At 37.6% G+C, this 25,876-nt stretch overlaps 1 protein-coding gene across 7 annotated transcripts in view; it reads left to right on the top strand.

Annotated features, from left to right (window-relative positions):
* The first annotated feature begins 12 nt into the window (after window positions 1–12).
* LOC133532951 (protein bric-a-brac 2) overlaps window positions 13–25,876 on the top strand; it is a 47,446-nt gene continuing 21,582 nt past the window's right edge. For 2 of the 7 annotated variants that reach the window (XM_061871835.1, XM_061871836.1), the window contains exons 1-7: window positions 13–150; window positions 11,906–12,199; window positions 14,225–14,922; window positions 16,386–16,495; window positions 20,102–20,227; window positions 22,236–22,390; window positions 23,468–23,513. In XM_061871835.1, coding sequence (XP_061727819.1) covers window positions 14,909–14,922; window positions 16,386–16,495; window positions 20,102–20,227; window positions 22,236–22,390; window positions 23,468–23,513 — 451 coding nt within the window. In that variant the 5' untranslated portion in view covers window positions 13–150; window positions 11,906–12,199; window positions 14,225–14,908. The other 5 variants (XM_061871830.1, XM_061871831.1, XM_061871832.1 and 2 more) reach the window with 5 other exon arrangements.

The raw sequence follows: 25,876 nt of genomic DNA, 5'->3' as shown, positions 1-25,876 counted from the left end.
TGCTCAAGTATGGAGTAAAGTGCACGCCAGCAACAGCAAATTACAAATGGCGGCCGCGTGACGGATGAGGTCGATGGGAGGATGCACTTGCAATGTTTTAATTTGTGTAAAATTGCAATGTTTATGCACACTACACTAGCCAGGATCATGGTAAGTCTTTAATGTTATTAAGCGATAATTACGTAATGCATTTTTGTTTTTGTTATAAGCTTCTCAAGTCGTCTCTTTCGTTTGTTATGATTCCTTGCTGTCATTATTTACAATTGGGGACATATATCTGTCTTTGTCTCTCGCGGTTTCCCCGCAATAGGTTTTCATTTTTACGGCCCCGCGCGACTGAGACGGAAAAGCGGGTCCGATGGAAAAATATGAACAATTTCGTGCTCTTAAAAATTATTGATTTTTCATCGTTAAAAAACATCAGAGTGGCTAATTGCATACGTGATGCGAGGTGGCGCGGACGGCGGCCGCTGTGAGTATTGCACCCATTTCAGTTGTTTTCCCTACAAGGTTGTGAAAAGTCACATTTTTCAGTGTAATACCACCATTTTTAGTACCTATTGCGTTGCTTAGTACCTATTTGTAAATCTGATGTGAGGTTCGTTTACATATTGATTTTTGAAGGCCCGCGGAGTGAGTCAGGCTGAATGTTTATAACATTACTTGGGGCCTGCTATATACTATTTTGGGAACGGCCAAATGTTCCAATGCTCATGTTTGAGCCATCATTAGGTTCCCGTCCGCTGTAAAAGCCAAAACTCTTGTGATTCCTTTATCTCGCATAACCAGGTAAGTGCATAATTTTAATTTTTCCGTGCTCCATTTTGAGTGATGTACTTTTTTATCGGTCGAACAACCAAACCTAATGTTTACTGCCTTGTGGAACGTGGTGTGATAAGATATAGCTCCTTGAGATTTTGAGGTCTTATGCATTCGTTTTATAAAGTTATACGCCGGTGCTATAACATTATATTTTGTGACTTTTATGTACCTACTAAGGTATTGTAATCTTATTAGATATTTATGCCTACTTAAAAAAAAGTTAAATAAATGTTAATGCTGTATAAATTTCCCTTCATATAATTTTCCTTTTTAGAATTTCACTCTTTTTAGTGGTCGCGATTGGTAGACAACTTGAGCGTTATCACGAACCGTGATTCACATATCGGAGTCAAAACGTTTTATCTTGATTTCGCAACAGAAGACCCAAATAACTTACATTTCCTGGAACTGAGGTCGTAAATAAACATGCGCAAAACACAAGTGAACTGAAATGTCTCACCATACTGAAAATGTGCTACAGTACGCGTTGCTGATTTGACCTTTCGCAGGTACTAAATGAAATCTTAACCATCTGTGTGTCAATCATTTGTGTTTATTTATTTAGTATCTTTCATACTCGAGTTCTTGAGGATAAAAAACATCGAAATATAAAAAATAATATATTTTTTGGTGTTAACTTTCTCGTACACAAATTAAGTTTTACATGAAATTTTTATATACGTAACGTACGTATACTCGTTAACGACTTATTACATATTACAATACTTAGATGAAACCCATCGTAGATGCCAAATATTCTCCAGTTTGGACGTTTTTCTGACTTGGGTTGTTTATTTATTTTATTTTTAATTCTTTTAAATATAATAGTCTATCAACAATTTTAAATACGAGAAAACACGGAAAGAAAAAACGTAACTTAATTTGTCTCGTGGACTTCAGAATTTTACGCATTTTTAAAAGCATAGGTAACTAAATAATATGCCAAAAAAAAAAATTTAAAAAACCACCACCTGGTACTAATAATTTAATATAATTTAATCCCCTTCATATCTCTTACTTACTTTTAAGCTCAATAAACTTCAGCGCAAGTTTCGGCAAAAATCTGGGTTCGGACCGACACTACAATTAATCTAATTAATCTGAAAACCGGCCAAGTGCGAGTCGGACTCGCGCACGAAGGGTTCCGTACTATTATCCAGAAAAACGGCAAAAAAGATTACGTTTGTTGTATCGGCGGCCCCTTAAATATTTATTTTATTCTGATTTTTAGTATGTGTTGTTATAGCGGCAACAGAAATACATCATCTGTGAAAATTTCAACCGTCTAACTACATATCACGGTTCATGAGATACAGGCTGGTGACAGACGGACGGACAGCGGAGTCTTAGTAATAGGGTCCCGTTTTACCCTTTGGGCACGGAATCCTAAAAAGCTCTCATTGGAGTGTGGATTAATATTACCAAAACTGTTATTGTTAACGAGACTACATTATCATTTCAATCGAGCACTAGTTCTTGTACGATTCGTCGCCAGCCGTGAATACATGTACAAATACTCAAAGCGAGCCAAATTAATATTAAACATAGAGGTCAACGTGTTCGCAGAGGTCCCGCTGCTTCTTAAGCCCTTTTACAAAATGCATTGTTTATTTTAGCAAATGTCCCGAATAACATAAATAGCGTGGTGATTATTTAGGTCCGTTTGTAGGTCACTAGTCTGCTCATTGGAAAACGAACTCAGATTTTGAAGCCAATTTATTAACTAGCAGTTTGATTAATGGGATTTACATCTCGATTTTACATCTTATTTATTACCTAGCTGAGTTTGATTGATGGGATTTTACGACAATCCGCAGATATATTATAATATTTTAAATGTCATATGTTCAAGTAGAAAATATCTTTCTCGGCGTCTGGTTTTATATTTCGTTTTAAACGGAAACATTGCTTTCTACTACCAAATAATTATGAGTATGACTTCCATCTTTCTACATTATACTTATTAAACACGTTGACCTTCCTTCCTTGTCGGACTAGGTTTTTATGTACTGATATGTAAACGGAACTTCCTAAATACCCATTTTTTAACTGCGACATAACTAACATTCATAAAAATTTTTAGCTTTTTAGGCCCCCAGCGGCGGTATAATGGTTTAATTTTATCACTTGTCAGTATGCCCGTCACTTTCGCGCTTACACACTGATTAGAACGTGACAGGTATGGTGACAAATGATAAAGAGCCGACCATCTTAGCCCTACAGGGCGTGATTTTGGGAAAAATCGTAGAACTATAATAACAATAAATTTCAATGACAATTTATGTTGCCTTCCAGCCAGTGAAATCATTTTTTTTCAAGATCTCTTGCCAAGACTTGCGTAGACGCCTACCTATAGTTAAAGATGTTATTGTCTCTTGTTTGTTTGTTAAATTATGTATTTCGTCCATTACATTTGCTTAACGTTAAGCTGACTATTGTTTAGTCGTCTAGTATCACACGTGACATCATTTGACGGTGTTTTCGTAATAATTACTAGTTCTGTAAGCAATGAGTAAAATGTCTTAATCCTCGCAGCTGATAGATTTCTATCTAATGATTAGTCTGGTATAATTCATAGGGCCCAAGCCCCAGATCCTACACACGATGAGTGGCCTTTTTATTATCTTTACTTATGTTTATACAATAAAAATAAATAGTGGTTCCGGGGCTGTACTGTACTGTAAGCTTTAAATAAAATTCATCTATTCCTTTAGACCTTGCGGGCTCACTTGGCTCCGCTATGAATAAAAGACAAAAACTGATTCCACAAAAAAAGATAATTATCGAACCTGTTCCCAGAATTTCACGAGAATCAGCTGAAAAATGCGATACGTAGAGGAGACAATCTGGATAGACAATATGAAACCACTTTTGTCCAAGCTTTAGCAAGCAACAGTAACCTTCATACTTCATACCGCTTGCTCAAAACATTTTAGGTAAAAACTATAAGTACGGTTTCTACATAAATTGTATCATCTCTATTAAGTAGGCCGCTTTTGATACCGACTATATTATTTCGATAACGTGTTAATAACATAAAACATTAGTTATGGCTTTCTAAAGTATGCTTTGTTTTCTGTAGATGGCTCAGCTAAAGTATTCAAATCGTAATTATTTAGGTTTATTGATTGTAAGGGACACGCAATTTACTGCGTTTTGTCAAATCGGCAGTTCGGCAGAAATTTGGCCTCGTTACATTCAACTCAAATACCTTACTTAGAAAATACGTAATTGGTAATACTTTAATTGCTTTATTTTATTGTAAAGGTAGCTTATTGAATAGATTATTTGCCATTTTGCGGCAACATTTATGAAATCCATGAATTTATTTATAAAATGTGCAAGTGCACATAATTTCAAAAGTAGTTTTACAAAATATATCGCTATTTATTTTTAAGAAGGATTAGTGAGAATAAGTTTGTTCTTCACTCCAAGATCACTATCATAAGTTTGTCAAAAGTGTACTTAACTATTAACCTATGCAAGTTTTCATTGATATTTAATTCAGATTTCGAATATGCCATCCATTTTCTCGTCTTTTAGATTGATATAAAGATGATGGGTCACGAAAAAACCTTATGAGGTTAATAATTTTTTGTTATTAAAACAATATTGGAAAAATTCACCGCTTCCCGCAAGAACGCAAGTCCTTAAGGACGCAAGTTGAAGTCTTGCCGAAAACGGCGAATTTTTCCATTTTTCCTTTAACATAAAAAATGTAGTATCGCACGCAGAGGTATTTGCTTGATAAAAATTAAGTGAATAGATTAAGCCAAACTTATTACGTTTCTCTAAATAAATCGTCATCATTATACTTATACCTTTTTTTAAGTTACTTTTACCTAAGGATAAGTCTTTGATTTTTTATGTCTACGTTGCGAGTTCTGCGACCCTTCAAAAAACGAACTCAAAAGTTAAGGGTGTACAGACGCGGTAGGGGGGTCCGGCCGTCGACCCTAGGGGCGCGCCCGAAATAGACCGCGCGGGGGTCTGACGCTATATCCGTACACGGTACACGGTGAGGAACAGACAACGTTCAAGCTATAATCGGGATTTCATTTCTTGTTGAACTTATTAAAATTATAAGGTCTGTTTGTAGATCTTAATACCAGGCTTCCAAAATATTATGACGATTCATGCTCGATGTTGAAAACGAATTACAAGACTTAAAAAATTTGAATTTCGTAGAGATCTTATGATGCTGTCATATCTTTTATCCACTTGTCTCCTTACCTAATGTTATCATGTTATGTCATCTTTTTTCCTTTTTTTGTTTTTATTCTTCACAACAGAGCTTTGAACCTACGATTTTTGACTACCACACACGTAAAAGGTTAATTCTACTAAGTTTTTCAACCATTATTTTCAGTTTTTCTTAAATCTGAAATCCTTAATTTTTCAGTTTAAATCGTTTTTTTTTAATATTATTCTTAGGATAAACCGATTATACCTATATAGCTTTTCTCTCCCTTAGTACGACGACGTACCTTATAGTTTTTTTTTTGCGTCAAATTTTTTTTCTTGTACTTTTACCTAATTAGATAAAAACACGATACCGAATATGCCTTTAAGCAGATCCCCACTATTTTTCTTACATCCTATATGTCAAATGCCATTCAAATGCTTACAAAATCTGTCATATCTGCTTACACTATTTTTAATCTCTAATGAAACTCACTTTTAACAAAAATAGCAGTCAAAAACTTTTCAGTACTTATTTAAAATGTCACTTCATTTGTCACAGTAATAACATTAATCGCCAGAATTTTAAAATTGTTGGTTTATACGCTTTCTACAATAAGGGCCTACGTAATTATATTACATTTTCCGTAGAAAAACGAAGACACTCGTGGGGTCAACGCACCGCCGTAGGGTCACAGTGCCTATCGATTTTCCAGCTTTTTGTTTGTAACTTTTACCTCCCTCTCTTTCACCCACGAAAATTGTATTTATGGCTTCATGCTTCGTTTTTTCTTTGGTTTATTTTAACAGATTCTGCGATGTTTTGTTAATATCGACGCGTTCGCTTGCTTTAATCCTACCTACTATACCTGATGTTTAAGATAATGATAAAACTTGTTAAATATATTTAATTATTATCGTTTTAGAGTACTGTAATGCTACCTTTTTATTCGGCGCTCGAAATATTATTGGATCATTGTCTTTGCCTGTACGACTGTGGCACCTGGTGACTAAGTAAGGGCCAAATGAGTATATGATAAGATAATTTTAAGATTAAACAGCTGACATATTATGACACAAAATAGTGTTAAAATAGAAACCGGCACTGCGTGCGCCGTAATCTCTTGGGTATTCTCGTTTCTCGCTTCATACAAAAAATGTTATAAAAAGGAATAGGAAAGACAGGAAACATCATCAGATCATCACAACACTTTTATTTATTAGACTCAAGTTTATTCCGCGTCAACGCCGTCAACAAATAATCGATTAATCCGATTAGAATATTTCCAAATATTTCGATCCGACTAGCAACATTACAGGAACTTTTTTCTACAATTGATGACAGCTGTGTGAGCTGTGTCAGCTGACAATAATCAAATCGGTTTCTTGTTTGTTTGTTTTGAATTTTAATGTTTTGACATAAGATTTATATACTAGCCGTGTCTTATCCAACCTCGACATTGGCAGAATCATCAACACCTTGATGGAGCCATAACACGACATATTATGACACAAAATAGTGTTAAAATAGAAACCGGCACTGCGTGCGCCGTAATCTCTTGGGTATTCTCGTTTCTCGCTTCATACAAAAAATGTTATAAAAAGGAATAGGAAAGACAGGAAATATCATCAGATCATCACCACACTTTTATTTATTAGACTCAAGTTTATTCCGCGTCAACGCCGTCAACAAATAATCGATTAATCCGATTAGAATATTTCCAAATATTTCGATCCAACTAGCAACATTACAGGAACTTTTTTTTTACAAATGATGACAGCTGTGTCAGCTGACAATAATCAAATCGGTTTCTTGTTTGTTTGTTTTGAATTTTAATGTTTTGACAAAAGATTCATAGGTATACTAGCCGTGTCTTATCCGACCTCTACATTGGCAGAATCAACACCTTGATGGAGCCATAACACGAAAAATTGATTGATTTATCAGTTACTTAAATTGTGCCAAAAATGTAACAGGTTAAAGTAGGTATTGAACCCGTGAAAACGAATCATTTGACCTTTCGTTAAGTTCCGCCTTCTGACTCCATTATCAGATCACCTTGATGTTGCCAAATTATTGTCTTGTCATCTAGATTCCATATACTCAATGGCGAAGTTTCATGTGCATATGACTACTGGAAATAAATGAAAACCGAATTGTAATATTTTATTACATTGTTAGATAGTTTCTTACGATTCCATACCCAAAGGGTAAAAACCCTATTACTAATACTCCACTGTCCGTCTGTCACCAGACTGTATCTCATGAACCGTGATAGCTAGACAGTTGAAATTTTCACAGATGATGTATTTCTGTTTCTACTAGCCCGACTCGCACTTGTCCAGTTTTTTTGATTCAGAAAAACGAAAGTCAAAACGATGTACTTTTTATACTACCTATTTAAAAAGGCGGTATTTATGCTAAATGTATTAAATACAACTTTTGGTTTCTTTGAATTAAACAGTACAAGAGAGACATAAAGTCGTATTTTGACTTGATTACACTCAACATTTTGCATTATTTTAGGCATATGGTCTCAAGTTCAGATCCAAAACGTAGTAATGTTACTAAACTTATAGGCAAAACATTGTAACTATTGATTAACACCTCACAATGTGTTTATACACAAAATAATGTGTTTATTTTATTATATGCATAAATTCTCAAGTCACCACCGCCAACCACAAAATCGAGACATGTGAGAGGCAAAAGTTGGAAAAAGATGAATGTGAAAATAATGTTTTATACTTCACGAACATAAACAAAATCATGAAAGATATATAGATAGAGAAATCCGACCTAATGCTCTTTCTGTGTCTGTGAAACACAAAATGATAGAAATACCACAGTCAGTTTGTTAGAAAGATAATTCATTATTTATTACCATTATGATAAAATGTCATTTTGGTCGCATGTTCACATCCAATGTTATGGTTTTCGTGTTGAGAAATTTATTTTGTAGGTACTTTGGGGTTGAGTGGAGAAAACGAGGGTAGACCTTTGCCCAGGACACTATCACAATAAACTAGCCTAACAAAAAAAACGTACTTAAGGTGGTTCGATTTTCATACAAAAAACAATCGCTATTAATTAATTAATTACACAATATTATTATATAAATAGTTGCGCATCTATCTACTTTCGAATATTCATTTGCGCTAAATTAATAGAAAAACTTTGTTTCATACAGAAATCATGCAATAATCACCGTTATATTTTTATAAATTTTACTCATGTGTGTGTGACAAATGTCGTGTACAAATACATTGCGGCGTTGCCACTCCATGCATCGGCGCGACGTTGCGATGTTTGACGCGTTTTTAGCTGACTCTGTCGACACTGACACTCAGTGTGACCAGGCGTACGATAATTGTCGTACATGTAAGATAATTTGAAGAGCATTATCGTACACTAAAGTACTATAATTTCAGCCCTTGGATGATGCCACCTTAAAAGTCTAGTAATTTGAAGCAAAATATGACACTTTCTCTCAGAAATAGGCTAAGATTAGTATCTTTTGGGTGTTCGGCTCCTTGGTGTAAGTTTAAAGTTTAAAATGTCACAATTTCCTGTATACCGTTTGAGTCTATCCCAAAAATACACAAACATAAACAGTTTTTTTTGCGCAATTTAGACGAAAATTGTCTTTTTTTATTATTAATTGGAAATTTAAGCTTATTTTGCTAGACATTTTTAGGGGCTGCCTTTTTGATTGGCGTACGATATTTTTTTCAACGGTACAATAATATTGACACTCAAGTACGATAATTCTCTTCCGCTCACCTGGCAACTCTGCTGAAACTTGACAGGACCTGGGGGCCTACCGCGAAAAACTAAATTCGCAAATTGCGGGGATCTTTCTCTTTTACTCTCACTAAGACGTAATTAGAGTGACAGAGAAAAATGCCCGAAATTGACGAATTTCGATTTTCCCGGTAGCCGCCCTGGTGCTTGAGGTACTTGATAGAAAACAACGCTGCCGCATGTTCTGAATTGTGATTTTATTTGTTTTTGGATTGAAAATGATAGCAACGTCTAAATCAAGTTACAAAAATCATCGATATTCTGGTCCGCGAAAAACCAGGAAAAGTGTAACTGTAATTGGAGTCTACAAAAATGACCAATTCATAGAAAATATGACCTAGAAACTAGTTCACTTTTATAAAACTCAATTTTGCCCGAGATTGTACTTAGGCGAATACCTAAGGGAGCTAAGTGTATTGATCTTGAATAATTAGTTGGCTAATACATATATGACTCCAACATGTTATGGACATTTACATCATAACTATTATACCTAGTTGGTTACTAAGTTCTGTTACTCGATTTCTTTCTTTCTTCCTAGCGTTGTCCCAGCATATTGCCACGGCTCAATGGAGCTTGGGGTCCGCTTTGACAACTAATCCCAAGATTTGGCGTAGGCACTAGTTTTTACGAAAGCCACTGCCATCTGACCTTCCAACCCAGAGGGTAAAACTAAGCCTTGTTGGGATTAGTCCAGTTTCCTCACGATGTTTTCCTTCACCGAAAAGCGACTGGTAAATATCAAACGATATCTGTTCTGAAGTTCTGTTACTCGATTTGCAACCTCTTTATTTCCGTTAAAACAAATGCTACCGAAAAAATAAAAAATGACATAATGTGGTGGATTTGTGAGCTATAATTATATATCACACATAACGCTTATCTCGTCGTATCTATAATGAATTGGGGCCTAAAAGAGAATCGTATTCCAATTTTTTGAAACGCTTGTATTACTTTCTATATAAACTAAAAGTTGCCTTAAAAGTCAGCTTTTATACTAAAAACGGCTTTAAATATGTTAAATTAACAAAATATATTTTGACAGATGCTTTCACGCCCAAAACGCTCTTTGAAAATTGTGTGACGTCTCAGTTTATGGTTTGACACATAACTACATACACACGTAGAAGATACGAACTGTCAACTGATATTTGTCATTTGTTGTTTATCGCCTAACTGTCAACAGTGTCAATCCGAGAGTTGTGACGTCATCAGAATCTTCAATGACGTTTCGAGTTTGGTCACGTGACGTGTGCCAAAAGATATTTTAAATTCAATATTTACAAAAATATGGTCATTAAAGGTCCCCTAAAAGTAGTTTAACATGTTTTTATAATCCAAAACAATTTTTTGGGATACAATTATGCCCTAAGATTTGTAGATGGAAACAACCCTATTGCGTTGCACAAATGTGAGCACCCGCCAAACATGATTTTGGGTGTGTCATACTCAGGGCTAACACAGATTCATTTCTGTGAAAAAGGTGTGAAAATAGTGAAGCCCTTAAGCCACACCCTATTTCAAAACCAGCCGTGGATCTTTGAACAGGACTTAGCTCCTGCACCTAAGGCAAAAACAACTCAAGCCTGGTTTCGAAGGAACAAAATTGACTTTATTGCCCACGAAGACTGGCCGTCCTCCAGCCCGGACCTTAACCCCCTGGATTATGCCATATAGCAGGTTATTGAGGAGAAAGCCTGTGCTAAACCCCACACAAATCTTAACTCCCTCAAGCGGGCCATAGTTAAGACAGTGACGGAATTAGACATGACAATCGTGCGTGCCGCTATTGATGACTGGCCTCGTCGTTTGAGGGCCTGTGTCAAAGCCAGAGGAGGCGATTTTGAATGATATTGTCATATGTAATTCCTGATTTTGTGTACTTCATTTTAATATATACTTTATTAAACTTTCGTTGGTATATTTTATGTCGATAAAGATTATTGCAGGAACAGAATTTAATAACCAACTAGGTAGAAAACAATGCAATACATAAACACATAAATTGGATATGATGTGATCCGTTGAATGAAATTGACAATAAATAAAATAAATAAATAATTTTCTATCTCTAGGCATTGTGTGAAACTTCTAGTTGTGTCAAAATATCGGGAAATCAATAATATAAACAAACATGGTAAATATCTCATTTCTTTTTATAATGGTTATAAATAGAAGGCCATGCAATTTTGTAACTCACTGTAATTTAATTAAATATATCGTAAAAAAATGTTTTAATTCTACTGTAAAATAGTACCTACTTTTTTAAAGGCTGGGCAGTAAGGGATTGCTTTAATTTTAGAACAAAACAGCGTTTTTTTTTTTTGAAAAAAATACCGGAAAATCTGACTTACAAATTTGGACTTTCTTAGGTTCATTCTTCTTAGAATCTTCTCCACCCTAGCATTAAAAAAAGATATCCTAAAATATCCATACTATTACGTCACATTTTAGTGTGAAAGAAATTTCAATGTAAAACTAAAATTTCAATACAAATTTTCGGGTTTTTTTAGTACGAGGATTGATTATGCTAGTGATTCTGAGTTGGAAGAACCCAAAAATATCATGATGTGTGAGAATCAGATTTTTAATATTTTTATGGAAAACGCTCATATTTCTCATAAAATAATTTATTAATAATAGGTACTTGGTAATACTGATAACAAAAAAAAATTAATGAGTCTCGAACCCACATCCTCTTGCATGTATTTCCACGTACATACCGCAACGCTATTGAAGCCTACTCACACTGTGCCAAATTGTCTACTACAAGGATCCCAGTAAGACTGTTTGAATGTGTGAGTGATACTTAGAAATAGAGTCAAGAAACATTCTGTCGACATTAAGGGGTAGTTTTTGTACAATGAAGTGTTCAATGTTTGTTGTAATAGTTCAATATTTATTTAAAGAGTGCGCTAAACATAATTTACAGTATAGAAATACCAAGACTACTCCACAAAAAAATTAAAACTCAAAATGTGCAATTGTGGCGCCATCTAGTGAGGTTTAAGCTTTGGGTAACCTAGTCGAACCACCTTAACGATTTTCTGACATATTGTGTACTTAAAAAAATAATCTATAATTTTTCTTCCACAGGTATATAAGTAAGAAGCAAGTGGCAGTATTCAAATAATATTTCTAGTCTAAAAAGTTTCTACGAAAAAAAGAGTGAAAAAAGTATTAAAATTGTACTTAATTATATTTATATATTATACAAAAATCTGTGATAGACAATTTTGGACCGTGCAATTTTTACAAGTGTTTGCCAAAGATAATGGTGTTCGTTTTTAGTTTATGATTATCTGTGGAGTTTCGTAAATGGAACAGAAGATGGCGCTGCCACCGCAACAGTTCTGCGTCAGGTGGAACTCCTACCACACCAACTTACAGGTACACTTACACTCTTATTCATAAATAGCCGGGTCCACACACAGCGAGCATACGCGCGAGGCAATTTCCTCACGCACAATACGGCCAGTGTAGACGTGCCTCGGCCGAGGCGGTGCGCTCGGGCGAGGAAAACGCGCGCGCAGCCTCGGCTGAGGCACGTCTAATCACACGGCACGTTAAATCATGTAATAATAATTTCCAAATCGTCAATATCCAGACAGAAAAATGGGGACTTAGTTTGTATGGAGAAGTGACACCTGAGACTCCTAGTGGATAGCTGTAATGACATTAAATGGAGATATTATAGTTATATTATATATATAGGACATTATTACACAAATTGACTAAGTCCCACAGTAAGCTCAATAAGGGTTGGGTTGAGGGTACTTAGACAATGATATATATAATATATAAATATTTATAAATACTTAAATACATAGAAAACACCCATGACTCAGGAACAAATATCCATGCTCATCACACGAATAAATGCCCTTACCAGGATTTGAACCCGGGACCATCAGCTTCGTAGGCAGGGTCACTACCCACTAGGCCAAACCGGTCGTCAAAGTAGTAATAGTTGTGATCATTTTTCACTTTCCTCCAAGTATTCCGAATAACAAACCAAAATTACGGGTTTACATCACGTTTTTGCATTAAATAAGTTAAATTGGACTACTTTTAAGTTTAAATTTAATTATTCTTTCATCACTGATTTTAAATTCAACTGCAAATGCTCTTGTAGGATAGTGTCCAATGAGTTAATATTCACCATTGCTTGAAAGCATCAAACTTTAAAGGAGAATTAGACATCTTGGAAAAAACTATTTGTGGCGCTTATAAAGCCCTAGGTTTCATAATGCGCAATTCTGTTCACTTCACTCAGGCTAAGACGCTTAAGGTGCTATATTGTTCATATGTTAGAAGTAAGTTAGAATATGCCTCTCAGGTCTGGAACCCTTGCTACAATACATATATTGACAGAATTGAACGCATTCAGAAAAAATTCATAAAACACCTTTGCTTTAAATTAAAATATCCCTACAGTTCTTCCAACTATCTTAAAATATGTAAGCACCATCACATTGTCCCTTTACAAAAACGCCGTGAAATGGCCGATATTACATATCTCCTAAGTATAACCAACGGTGTAATCGATTGCTCTGAGTTGCTAAGTAAACTATGTTTCAAAACCCCCATTCGTTCAAAAAGGTATCATCCCCCAATAGCAATCAGCAATGCATCTTCCAAATACAGACAGAATAGTTTTTTACCACGCGCCAGTCGTAACCTAAATGAGCTATCTAAAGAATTGGATATGGATATATTCAACTGTGGCATTCCTAGCTTGAGACGTAATTTAGTGCAGAAATACTTTGAGTCTTTTGAGTGAGCGTGTTGTCGCCTTCTTGAATACCTATACTTACGTATTTACTATTTATACTTTTACCTTAGACCTCATTATGTTACAAGTTAATTAGTATTTTGAACTCCCACATTATCCTTATTAAGTATCATTTGTATTCGCTTTGTTCACATATGTGGTTGCAATAGTGCGTAATCTTAGTTTAGTATTATGTCACTACCTGCGAGTTCCTATAATTGGCTTCCTGTATCTACTATATTTTTCTATGTTAATGTCACAGCTGTTGGATCTCCAAATAAATAAAAAAAATAAAAATAAAAAACTTGTTAAAAAATAAACGATTTTTTTGAAAGATGCCGCCATACTTTTGGCCTGTGCTCTAGTCTAGTAGATGGCGCAACTTTATGATATTTAACAAATTTAACACATATCAGTGAAAGAATAAGGATCAAAGTCAAATGGCGTTCTAAAAGTTTTAATCATGTGTCGAAAGATCGCAGTAAAAATCAACCTCTATTTAAAATTTTCTTTGATATTAACTTTTCTTCACTAATACAAATAAAAACATTTATTTCAGACAATAAGGAATCCATATAGCATACCTATATCTATACAACTTATAACTAAATTACATTAATTAATACTGTCTTTACCAACAGGCGGTTTTCCCCCGACTGCTCCTCACCGAGCAATTCGCGGACGTCACCCTCGCGTGCGAGTCCCGACAGCTGCGATGCCACAAGCTAGTGCTCTCCGCCTGCTCCGCCTACCTGGAGCGACTGCTGCTCAACAACCCCTGCAAGCACCCCATCGTGCTGATGAGGGATATGAGGTGAGTCCTCGGTGTAAGTCAAACGAATCCTCACCCAGCAATTCGCGGACGTCACCCTCGCGTGCGAGTCCCTACAGCTGCGATGCCGCCCGCTAGTACTCCCCGCCTACTTGGAGAGGCTCCTGGTCAACAGCCCTTGCAAGCACCCCATCGTGCTGATGAGGGATATGAGGTGAGTCCTCGGTGTAAGTCAAACGAATCCTCACCCAGCAATTCGCGGACGTCACCCTCGCGTGCGAGTCCCGACAGCTGCGATGCCACAAGCTAGTGCTCTCCGCCTGCTCCGCCTACCTGGAGCGACTGCTGCTCAACAACCCCTGCAAGCACCCCATCGTGCTGATGAGGGATATGAGGTGAGTCCTCGGTGTAAGTCAAACGAATCCTCACCCAGCAATTCGCGGACGTCACCCTCGCGTGCGAGTCCCTACAGCTGCGATGCCGCCCGCTAGTACTCCCCGCCTACTTGGAGAGGCTCCTGGTCAACAGCCCTTGCAAGCACCCCATCGTGCTGATGAGGGATATGAGGTGAGTCCTCGGTGTAAGTCAAACGAATCCTCACCCAGCAATTCGCGGACGTCACCCTCGCGTGCGAGTCCCGACAGCTGCGATGCCACAAGCTAGTGCTCTCCGCCTGCTCCGCCTACCTGGAGCGACTGCTGCTCAACAGCCCCTGCAAGCACCCCATCGTGCTGATGATGGATATGAGGTGAATTTTTAGTCAAATCGGTTCTCTATTTGCCGTACTGATTGGAGTCGTATCGGCCTTCGTTTGAACTTGTTGTCTGGAAGAGATCGTGTAGTGTGTGTGTGTACTACACCTTAACCCACACTCGTGCAGCTTTTTTTAAAATATTACTTCGGTGGCAAACAAGCATACGACCCGCCTGATGGTAAGCAGTCTCCATAGCCTATGTACGCCTGCAACTCCAGGGGAGTTACATGCGCGTTGCCGACCCTAACAACCCTCCCGCCCCTCGTTGAGCTCTGGCAACCTTACCTACCTAACTACTACTATACAAGGTGCCCGTGAGCATTGCGAGACATTTTAACTAAGCATTCCTGGTAATATTTAGAAACTAAAATGTCATATAAATTTTTCTGGATTAGGTCTAGTTTCAAAAATAATTAAATATTTTTCGAAATCGTTCTTTCGCCATAAATCGGTACAAAACACATTTTTGGCTGCGGTATTGCCACAAAACTTTTTAGTTTTTATTATAGTATTTTAGGTTATGTGTTTATCAATAAAAATTACGTTTTATGCAGGAGTGTTCAAAAAATGGGGAAAAAAATATTTTTTTTTTGTTGAATTTTACAAAAAGTCACATAACATTTTTTGTTTCTGTTGCCATCAGGAATGCACCATTAAAATCTCTCGCAATGCTCACGGGCACCTTGTATAACGGCATGAAGAACAAAATAAACGCATACCCAAGACAAGATTTCCTTTAACGCCCTACATCACAGGGCGATCCTGCCATTATCGCCATGTGGAACAGAAAATTCGTAACGAGTGGCGATAAATTAAAACACGACAGAAAAGGAAGTGTTTTAAATCGACACGAGTTGCGAATTTTCTATTCGCACATGTATCGTACAACGTTTTACAGTACATATGGCCCTTTAAATTTGCGATATAGTTACGTAATGTGCTAATTATCGCACTAGTGTGGTAAAGTAGTACCATATGTACTGTAATAGTACATTACGTTACAAGTGCGAAAAATAGGAAATTCGAAATGAGTGGCGATAAATTAGGGAGTGTTTTAAATCGACACGAGTTGCGAATTACCTATTCGCACATGTATCGTAATCGTACAACGTTTTACAGTACATATGGCCCTTTAAATGTTCGACACAGTAACGTAATATGCTAATTTTCGCACTATTGTGGTAAAGTAGTACCATACGTACTGTAAAGAATATTTTAATACTTACCCATATTTTTTATTGTTGGACTAGGTTAATTTTTTAATTATTTGTTACAGGTTCAGTGAAATGCAAGCCTTGGTGGACTTCATGTACAAGGGAGAAGTAAATGTCACCCAAGAAGAGCTGCCGAGTCTTCTGAAGAGTGCAGAGGCGCTGCAGATCCGGGGTGAGTCTCAATATATCGAGGGCTTCAGGCCAAAGGGGCGTATACGCAAAAATGCCATTTTTCGTTTTTAACGGCATCGTATTCGTCTTGTAACAATACGTAAGCACAATTTTTTTCATAATTTTATCATAACAATTAGTTAAGTAAATAATTAAAAAATCATTTGGCGTATAACAGACAGTCATAATTTTATGTCGTTCCAAAAAGCCGTACTGAACGCGTATAAGTGATATTTTCATTCAGTCCCCGATATTCATCGGAGTATAAAGGCGTACGTACATACTTCTCTCATGTGACAGTGCGAACCACCAAATAGTGTCACGCTATATAGGCGTATATACATACGACCATAAACTTTTACCAACTATCCTCAAAGTGCGTCGCGGCAAAGAGGCGTATGAACATACGACCGTACAAAAATTACGTTGGCCTTCAAATAATGCCGGGCCAAAGGGGCGCGGAGACAGCGTCCTTGATTGCCGCATATTGCTATCCCTTTCTGTCAAGCGGGTAAGCGCACTAGGGCCTCCTGTCTCTCAGTCAGTGTCTAGTGCGTTACAGTATGGTGTGCATCTCGTGCGAATAATAACAATAAAGTGGAGCGCTCTGATGCTGATGGCTCTGCCCTGGGCATTCAAGAATGACGTGGGCGGCTGTCTCCTCTGCCTCCAAGTACTCTCTGCAGAGGGGGCTATCTGTAACACGTAGTGTTAGTAGGTGTTTGTTTAGTGGGGCGTGGCCGGTTATGGCCCCAGTCAAAAGCCGGACCTGTGGCCTCTTCAGCTGTCTCAGCCTCCTCGACAAACCGGGGTCGATTGTCGGGAGGGCTTCCTTCGCCTGCCTGCACGTGCCTAGGTTAGACCAGTACGGTTGGTGTTTTACCTTGGTGTTGTGTCGCAGCATGTTCCGGAGCCAGGCATAAGGCAGAGGTATAATTGGCTCCGGTCCTGCCACCCTCAGTTCCGAACATCCTCTCGCCAATATGTCGGCCGCATCGTTCCCTCGCGAGTTGCTGTGTCCCTTGATCCACTGCAGAGTTAAGCCGGTGGTGGTGCTTACCTCTGACAGAGCTTTGTGGCATTTGTAGATTAGCCCTGAGGTCAAAGTATAACTTAACAGAGCTTGTAGTACTGACCAACTATCAGAGAGTATGCGGATGGAGTAGTCCAATACTTTCCTTGAGGTGATTGCGTGTGCTGCCATTATGATGCCAATTCTGCCTGGAAGACTGTGTTGTGGGCACCTAGTCAAGTCCTAGTGGTGTTGAGATATGTATGTTTAGGTCCTCTGAGAATACTCCAGCGCCAGTGCCTGACCTTGTCTTTGATCCATCCGTGAAGATTCTCAGCTCTCATGGGTTGAGTCCTTCACGAGGTTCTTCGTGTAACTGTATCTTAATTTCTTGTCGAAGACGAATTGTCTGGGTATCCTGTCAGTCACCGCTTCTATTAGCGGTTCCTTACCTATCGCCTCGTAGAGGATCTCGGTGTGTGGTACCCTAGGTGGTCTCCAGAGATTAGATTTTTTGAGACGTACCGCCGTAGCTAGCGCTCCCTGTTGTATAAAGAGGTGCAGCGGCGGCAGGCTCAGTAAGGCTTCCAGGGCCGCGGTTGGTATTGTCCTCATGCAGCCCGTGGTCGCCATACAGGCCAACCTCTGGATTCGTTGTAGTTCAGCTTCAACTACGGATAGTGTGGTGCGTGGCCACCAAACTATCGCACTGTAGCTTATTATTGGTCGCATGGCTGCCTGGTAAAGCCATAGAGTTATCTTTGGGGTTAGCCCCCAGGTTCTACCCACTATCCTACGACATTGCCAGATTACGACTGTGGCTTTGTCAATTTTGCCGTTTAGGTGATTGCTCTAATTTAATTTGCTGTCAAGTATTACCCCTAAATACTTTACTTCCGCAGATAGTTGGAGTTCAGTGTCGAACAGGCGGAAGTGTTTGTTGGTGAACATAACCAGCTCAGTTTTGTTGGGATTGTCTGAGAGTTCGTTGTTAAAACACCAGCGTTCCACGATGGCTAGTGCAGAGCGGGTAACATCGCATACCGTACCTGCATGATTGCCGCTCGTCAGTATCACTATGTCGTCAGCATAGCCGATTGTGTAATAGTGATTATTGTTTAGTGTGGTGATCAGGTCATTCACCACAAGGTTCCATAGTAGTGGCGATAGGACTCCTCCTTGGGGGCATCCTTTTGCCATTAATGCCTGCTGTGTTTCGCCCGTCCCGAGTTTGATGGTTCGTTGGCTCAACATGTTGTTTATCCATTCTGTCATAACTGCATTCGCGCCATGTCTTACCAGTGCTGCTGTAATGCTACTGAACCTGGTCCTGTCGAAAGCCCTGTCTATATCTATGAAGGTTCCTAAGCACATGGATCTGTTTTTGACCGCCACCTCAATTTTACTTACTACTGCGTGAAGTGCCGATTCTGTAGATTTGCCAGGGCTGTAGGCATATTGGTTTGGATGCAAGGGCACATGAATTTGCACCCTCTCTTTAAGGTACCTGTCACACAACCTCTCTAATGTTTTCAACATGAAAGAGGTCAGGCTGATGGGCCTGAAGGATTTGGGGTCCGAGTAGTCGTTTTTACCTGGTTTCCGTATGAAGATAACCTTGACCTCCCTCCATAGCTTCGGCACGTACCGGTGAGCCAGACAGGCGCGCAGAACGATGGTCAGCTTCAGAGTGAGATGCTTCCCGCCCCATTTAAGAAGCGCAGGGAAGATCCCATCCATTCCTGGAGATTTGAAGGAGTCAAAGCTGTTTAAGGTCCACTGCGTGCGCTGCGGGCTGATTACCTCATATGTCTGTAGCCACTCGTCCTCCGTCGGGGTGGTAGTAATTCTTAAGTGTAACATTCCTCTGTTATAATTTGATGGAGACGTAAATGAGTTAAGTTGTTAGCTAAACTACTTTTAGGTTTATTAGTACAGAAGATTTAATATTGTTTCTTTTTATGAAATGACGATAAATGATGTCGTATTTATTTGTTTAGAAGTATTGATTAATATTTTATTGTTTAAGATAGTTATAATTTTGTTACCAGTGGTACCATTAAAGAAGGAGTAATGTTTATTGTCTGAATACAAGTTTTGATACGTTTTAACTTTAACCTTTTGTTTTAGTTAATGCACTCTAAATTTGTTTTAGTTAATGCACTCTAAATTTAATCGTTTGATTGTTTCTTGACTGCTTTTTTAGTAAATGCTAAATAATTATTATAGGACATTATTACACAAATTGACTAAGTCCCACAGTAAGCTCAATAAGGCTTGTGTTGCGGGTACTTAGACAACGATATATATAATATATAAATATTTATAAATACTTAAATACAGAGAAAACACCCATGACTCAGGAACAAATATCCATGCTCAACACACGAATACATGCCCTTACCAGGACTGAACCCGGGACCATCAGCTTCGTAGGCAGGGTCACTACCCACTAGGCCAAACCGGTCGTCAACAAACACAACAAATATTTTACCTAAATTTTAATAGCATTTTTTTCGTGCTGTTTAACGATATCGCGGACTCAAAACTTACCCTATTTTATTTGCAATTATTTTAATAAGTTTTTTTTTTCAGGCTTATGTTCGAGCGATAGCAGTGGGTTAGCGTCCGAGCTGAACAAGCCAGAGCGAGACAGCAAAGACTACACCGTCGCCACCGAGGCTCTGGTTGCGCACGCGCAACGTGAAGCCACCACCAATGGTAAGTTTTTACAAGTTACTGCAGGCGCACATAGGCTACGGAGACTGCTTACCATCAGGCGGGCTGTATGCTTGTTTGCCACCGACGTAGTATAAAAAAAGCGGTGGTGGCCGAGTGGATATGACGTCCGACTTTCAATCTAAGGGTGCGGGTTCAAATCCTGGCTCGTGCCAATGAGTTTTTCGGAACTTATGTACGAAATATTATTTGATATTTACCACTATCTTTTCGGTCAAGGAAAACATCGTGAGGAAACCTGCATACATCTGCGAAGAAATTCAAAGGTGTATGTGAAGTCCCCAATCCACATTGGGCTAGCGTGGGGACTATAGCCCGAGCCCTCTCGCGCACGAGAGGAGGCCTGTGCCCAGCAGTGAGACGTATATAGGCTGAATTATTAGGGGAACAGCTGTGGTTAATATACAACAAATTTTGTCAAAATATTTTCATATGTAATGACCGACCTGTCAAAAAAGGGACCCGTCTGAAAATCAGCGCTGGGTATATATCTAGCAATAAAGCTGAGACAGGTACCCATTGCCTATACCAAAAAACCACATAGGTAAAAAGGTAAGAGCTGTAGTAATTTTTTTGTGATTTTTTGGATAATTTATTTTGTGCAATTAAGTGTATTTTGTTTTATCTCACGTTGTTTGTTATTTTTATTTTGTATCTTTGGTAGTTGGGGCAATAAACATTTTTTATCTTTATCTTATCTATCTTATCTTTCATAATGTTAATATGCAGAGGAAAATTAGGACTACGTTTGTATGGAAAGGTGATTTTGCGCAGGTCCTCTACTTTTGTTTGAACTTGCAATATTTGAATGTTGAATATCTGGGACAAATCTTGCAAGCTATATTAGATCCGCTTGAACTAAAACCTCACATACCTAACCTACATATGTAAGTCGGGTGACAATTAAATATTATGGGTCCATCGAGCTGATCTGATGATGGAGGCAGGAGGTCGCCATAACGCTGTGATCTAACAACGCAACCTAATTGTGTTTGGGTTTATTAGAATTGTCTCAATGTGTATTAACAAAGAAAATTAGAAATAGAGATGGATTGTCAAAGAAAATTTTGTAGCCGCAGTAAATTTACTGCCATCTTTCGACACATGATTAAAACTTTTAGAACGCCATTTACTTTGATCCTTATCCTTTCACTGATATGTGTTCAATTTGTTTAATATCACAAAGTGGCGCCATCTAATAGATCAAAGGCCAAAGGTATGGCGGCATCGTTTCGAGCGATGGCATACCTTTAGGTAGTGCCCGGTAAGATGGCGCCACTTTTGATATTTATCAAATTTAACACATATCAGTGAAAAAATAAGTATCAAAGTCAAATGGCGTTCTAAAAGTTCTAATCATGTGTCGAAAGATGGCAGTAAATTTACTGTGGCTACAAAATTTACTTAGGCAATAGCTGTAGCACCTGAACCACCGCTACTATGTCATTGGTGATCATTTGTTATTATCATCTGTCATTGGTGCGAGTAAAGGGTCTTTATTGGCGCAACTTTTTCCTTCAAAAATAAAATTAGGTTATTTATAGGACCAATTACTTGCATTAAAAAAAAGAAACGTTAACACCATTCCGTTCACGCTTAAGGCGTTTTTACTTTTGTGGCTGTTTGTGTTTTTTTAGCAAAAACGCTTCTAAGTTTAGAGTCGGTTTGAAGCAAACAACAGAAAAACGTCTCTTAAAAGTGGTAAAAAAAGTAAAAAGGCGGGATCGGAAAATACTTGCTGAGTTGGATAGTGTCGTGTAGTTTGAAAGTACAATCAACGATAAAAACTTTTTTTTTTATACTACGTCGGTGGCAAACTAGCATACGGCCCGCTTGATAGTAAGCAGTCTCCGTAGCCTATCGTTGAGCTCTGGCAACCTTACTCTCCGGCAGGAACACAACACTATGAGTAAATGACGATAAAAACTTGTACCAAAAATGATATATTTGTGAAAATATTTTTTTAAATGTACACATCATGTTTCCGCAGGTCCGCCCGCCCCCCCTCAGCCAGCCGCCCCCACCAACGGGCCGCTCCACACCAAGAAACGCAAGCAAGATGAAGCGGAAGTCAAAGAGGAAACAGTCGAAGAGGACGGGCTTTACTACGGCGAGTTGGATCATGAGAACATGGAATATAATGAGGTTGGTTACTTTTTTCGCTAGATGGCGTTAGAAGTTTGATGTTTCTTACCCTAGATGGCGCTAGAAGAAAAGCAAGCAAGATGAGGCAGAGGTCGACGAGGAAACAGTCGAAGGGGACGGCCTTTACTAAACGACGAGAACATGGAATATAGAAAAAATACCGTTACTTCGTTAGATTTACGAAGCTATTCTTCCCTCTTAAGGGGCTGTCAACACCCAATGTCCTTGAAATTGATGTTACTTAAACAGTTTTTTAAGAAAGACTATTTGTTTTAGTCAAGTAAGAAAAATATATGTTCATATTAATTATATATCAAAGACCGTGGTTGTACTCGATACATGATTGAACGAAATCGGCTCGATAGAAAATAATTGCAAAGATTGGTCTTAAAATCACAATTAAACGGTTCTATGTCTTTATTGTTTTGACTTAAGGGTCTGCAATTAAAATGACAATTTCAAAACATTTATATCTAAACCGCTATTGAGTAAAATATTACACTAATAATCCACTTTTTTTTATTTAAATAATTTTCTTATTATTCCCTTGGCCAGGCCCAGTAACATGTGACAGTGCTATCTCATTTACTCCGATACAAATAGACAGTGTGCGCGCTTTAGGTATTGACAGCCTCTTAAGGGGGAAGAATAGCTTTGCGATCCTAATGAAAGCTTAGTTTTTTTTTGTAAAAATAGCTTTTATCGATAAACCTAGTTTAATTTCATTGTGTCAGTAACATAAAAAATCATGAAGAATGGAAAATATTTAGAAGTGGGAAAACGTTTTCCCTTTTTGTATGAACGATCAGGTATACTTCCCTCTTAGAAGGAAGTTGACTCTATAATAATAAAAAAAACACGAAAATAGCTAGTGATATAAAGCCAAGGGATCTGAGGAGCGAAATTTTAGAATAGTATATTTTCAGAATAATTGAGACAAAAGGTCGCGCGCGACGGCCACATCATCCGTCGCAATTTCGTGCGGCGCGCCATATCTTTTGTTTCGTTCTAATTTCCTGGCTTTATGTTAAATATTTGAGTAAAATAGTATGTATAACTATAACCTTACCTTTTCAGGACGAGGAATCAGGCAAACCCGGCAGCAGTCTAGGACAACCTTCAGGTAAGCTTACACAGTTTAAACTGAATTGGTACAATATTGATTTTAAGATCATAGCACAAAAAATATATTATTAAATAGTCATAAAGTGCGAAAACGGAATGTATAATTCGTTATTGGTACAAAAAGTTACATATGTATGAATTAAGTTGTATAATTATTGTATCTTTGCCCATATACTGGTGGGCAAAGTTACATTTAAGGGCAAAGATGGACGTGCTTATTCACTATAGCAATTTTGCTAATTAACCGACAAGTTTTTCAAATCAGTTTGTATTGTGTTTTTCGAAACATAAATAAAACAAATTGCAAGACCTTTTAATAATTTAAAATATGTTTATAAAATTTTAATATTAATTGTATTTCAATCATGCTGATTTTTTTGTGCTCTGATCTGTATCATTGTTGCAATATAATTGTTAACGCAAAACAAATAATGATTGTTTAAAAAACTTATTATGAATGTTTCTTTCCGTTTCTTTTATTTTTAAACCAATGTTTATTTGCAATGTGACTCTGTCACTTGCTTAAAAAAACCTTTTTTTTTTTTAATCGCGTGTGTAAAATGTCCGTATAAGTGTGTGAAGACTCATTGTGAATGGACATTGATAAAAAAAGAATGTCTGTAAGGTAGGCCAGTTTTATTATTACTAGTAGAGAAAATAGTGATTGGTAATTAGTAGTACGAACCATGAATGTGTTTTAATGGTTTAAGTTTAAATTTCTGACAGGGCTATCTTACAGACATGTCAGTCTTTGTGAAAGACATTCATGGTTCGATATGAACAAGCTTTTATTACGTGTTTGAGTTTATAGTAACAATAATTAGTAGTCATACTAAAATATTTTATGCGAATTAGCGGAGATTCACAAAATTAAAAACCGATGTTAAAAAATAAAAGCTTGTTTAATTAAGACAGTAAAATTTGAGTGTATCTATTCTACCTTCTCGAAAATATCAAAGAAGGACTTTCGAATTACTTTAGTTTTATTTTAAGTACAGTACAGCTACTCACAATGCAACACAATATTTATAAGAAAAAAAATTTTTTTTTCGCTTATTTACTGAAAATTCAATTTTAGTTTTTAAGCATTATTAGATATCATTGCTTCACGTAGCTGGTGGACGTGTGACCGTTGCAGACTTATGACGAGACCTTCAAAAAGGGAAGCTTTTTTAGTGCAGAAAAATATGTCTTAAATCTAGTTCTCGGTTTTTGATCGAATACATTTTGTAATTAAATAAAAAACATACAGCTATTACTTTGATATTCGCTGGTTAAATTCAAGTTGTATTTGTCTGGCCTGTGAGAAGATAGACACATTTTTTTTTAAATAAACATCTTTATAAAAGTTCTCGTCTCAGGTCTGTAAGGGCTCTATTAAAAATGTATCAACATTCACGCTGCAATTTATTTTAGGTCGCCAAAACTACCTCCGCGTAAAACCTGAAAGCGAGCTATTCTTCCAAACGAAGCTCCAAAATCTAGCCAAAGCCAATTCCGAATACATCAACAGACTCTCCAAAATGAACGCCACAGAAATACGCCAGGAATTCACCAAATACGGCTTCCAAGAGGAACCGAAGGAAAAAACTGAAAACGATTATTACAAGTCCTGGTTGGAACAGAACGGAGAATTAGAAGTGTCTCTCCTCAAATGCGGTCAGAAAAAGCCGAAACCCGATTACAAAAACCAAAAATCTGAAGTAGAATTGATTCCCAAGCCAAAAGAAGCTAAAGATTTTCCTAAGATTCTTGAAAAACAGATCCGTAGAAGAGGACGGCCTCCGATTTTTAAAGATAGAAACGTGGATATAGGGGAGACCGTATTGAAGTCAGATTTGGATCAGTTTTTGGAAGGGAAAGAAGTAAGTTCTTCTGGTTTATCGCGGAAGGATTTGGAAAGGGTGATGATGGGCAAGTTTAACCCGAATAGGCGGTATTCGAATGAGGCTATGTGGGCAGCGCTTATGGATGTTAAGAAAGGAGGCAGTATCTATAGGTGAGTACTTTTAGTGGCCAGTCTGAATGTGTTTTTTAAAACTGTGGTCTCCTTTGTGTCCTAGGGATTTAAATTAGCCAGCCACAAAACGTCCTGGGGCGGTAGCACGGTCGCATTTTTATCGCTTATCACCATGCCTGTCACGTTCTGACAAGTATGTAAGTGCGAAAGTGACGGACATAGTGACAGGTGATAAAAATGGAATCATGCTGCACCGTCTAAAGGCGATATAGAGTCCGAGAGAGAGATGTTTAGCTAACAAACGTCAAAATAGTTTGTACGAAACTCGAAATTTATTATTATTGTGTTAATTAAACTATACAAGGTTTCTTTGAGTTCCGTATAATCTTACAATTTTCGAT

This window comes from Cydia pomonella, chromosome 28, assembly GCF_033807575.1.
Source record: "Cydia pomonella isolate Wapato2018A chromosome 28, ilCydPomo1, whole genome shotgun sequence".
Lineage (NCBI taxonomy): Eukaryota > Metazoa > Arthropoda > Insecta > Lepidoptera > Tortricidae > Cydia > Cydia pomonella.
The sequence above is the reverse complement of the archived record's forward strand: the minus strand, read 5'-3'. Positions and strand labels throughout refer to the sequence as shown.